This window comes from Eimeria tenella, genomic scaffold (assembly GCF_000499545.2).
Source record: "Eimeria tenella Houghton genomic scaffold, Eth_scaff1794, whole genome shotgun sequence".
Taxonomy (NCBI): Eukaryota; Apicomplexa; class Conoidasida; order Eucoccidiorida; family Eimeriidae; genus Eimeria; species Eimeria tenella.
This window is the reverse complement of record NW_013541624.1, coordinates 1,193-2,117: the sequence shown is the minus strand read 5'-3', so window position 1 is coordinate 2,117 and position 925 is coordinate 1,193. Positions and strand designations below refer to the sequence as shown.

The window sequence follows — 925 nt, the reverse complement described above, 5'->3', positions numbered from 1 at the left end:
ACCGTTGGTGTCGACGCGACCGTCTGTGGATGCACAGTCGCTGCAACTCTCGAGGCCATTTCTCCGAACTTTCGACTCTTTGCGGATCATTTCCGTATTTTGCACTTTAGAACGTTTGATGGCACTTGTAAAACTCTAGACACGTCTTTACTTGCGGACACATCGGCGCAGCGGCCACACACACCGGCTCTGTGTGGCGTGCTGCGCAGCTCGCGCTGCACTCTTTGCTGTTTCGGTTTGAACTTTGAGCAAAAGGCCTCTTCCTGCGTATTTCTCGAAGCAGCGAAGGTTAAAAGGCTAATTTTTGCGCATTGTCTGCCAGTTTTGGGGTCCGTGGGCCCGAGGTTTCCAGGGGTTTCAACTCGCTTTCCGTTCGTCTCGACGTGTTTGCAGGTTTTCGAGAATGTCGGACGGCAAGCAGGTGCTGGGGAAGGTCACCGGCTGGCTCGGAGTGATCACCGGAGCTTTCACAATAATTGTGTGGTGTTTTCTGCTGAGTGCGCGGAATCCGAAGATCAAGGTGGACTCGGAAGATGCGCTGAACGACGTCAATAAGGTTTTCTGGCGGCTGGCGCTGTTCACGTTCACCCCCTCCGTCTTCTTCGACATTTGGACGCCCTTCGTGATGGGGTTTGTGTCGATTTTGTGTCATTTCCAGAAGTTCGACCTCACCTGGATGTGCAAGACTTACATCCACTACTTCATTTGGAACTTCGCGCTCGGGCTCTTCGGCAACATCGGCTACGCAGGCGGCGTCGGCATCATCTGCAGCGCCTTCGCCTTCCTCACAGCTTTGCTTTCTCTCATTTGCATTTTCATTTTGCCTGGAGAAAGTCCCAAGCTGGGGCTCAACGCGCCCAAGGTCAGCACCCGCTAGGCCGGCAGCAGCCAGCTTCTGAAGGGAAGGAACCGTTTGGCAGCACAA

General features: G+C 54.2%; 1 protein-coding gene across 1 annotated transcript; it reads left to right on the top strand.

Moving 5' to 3' along the window:
- Nucleotides 1–403: 403 nt before the first annotated feature.
- ETH_00042455 (uncharacterized protein) lies at nt 404–877 on the top strand (the record flags this gene model as incomplete). The annotated part of the gene is made up of 1 exon (XM_013373849.1): nt 404–877. One exon carries the CDS (start codon nt 404–406, stop codon nt 875–877), a length of 474 nt encoding a protein of 157 aa, XP_013229303.1.
- Between the last annotated feature and the right edge of the window lie 48 nt (nt 878–925).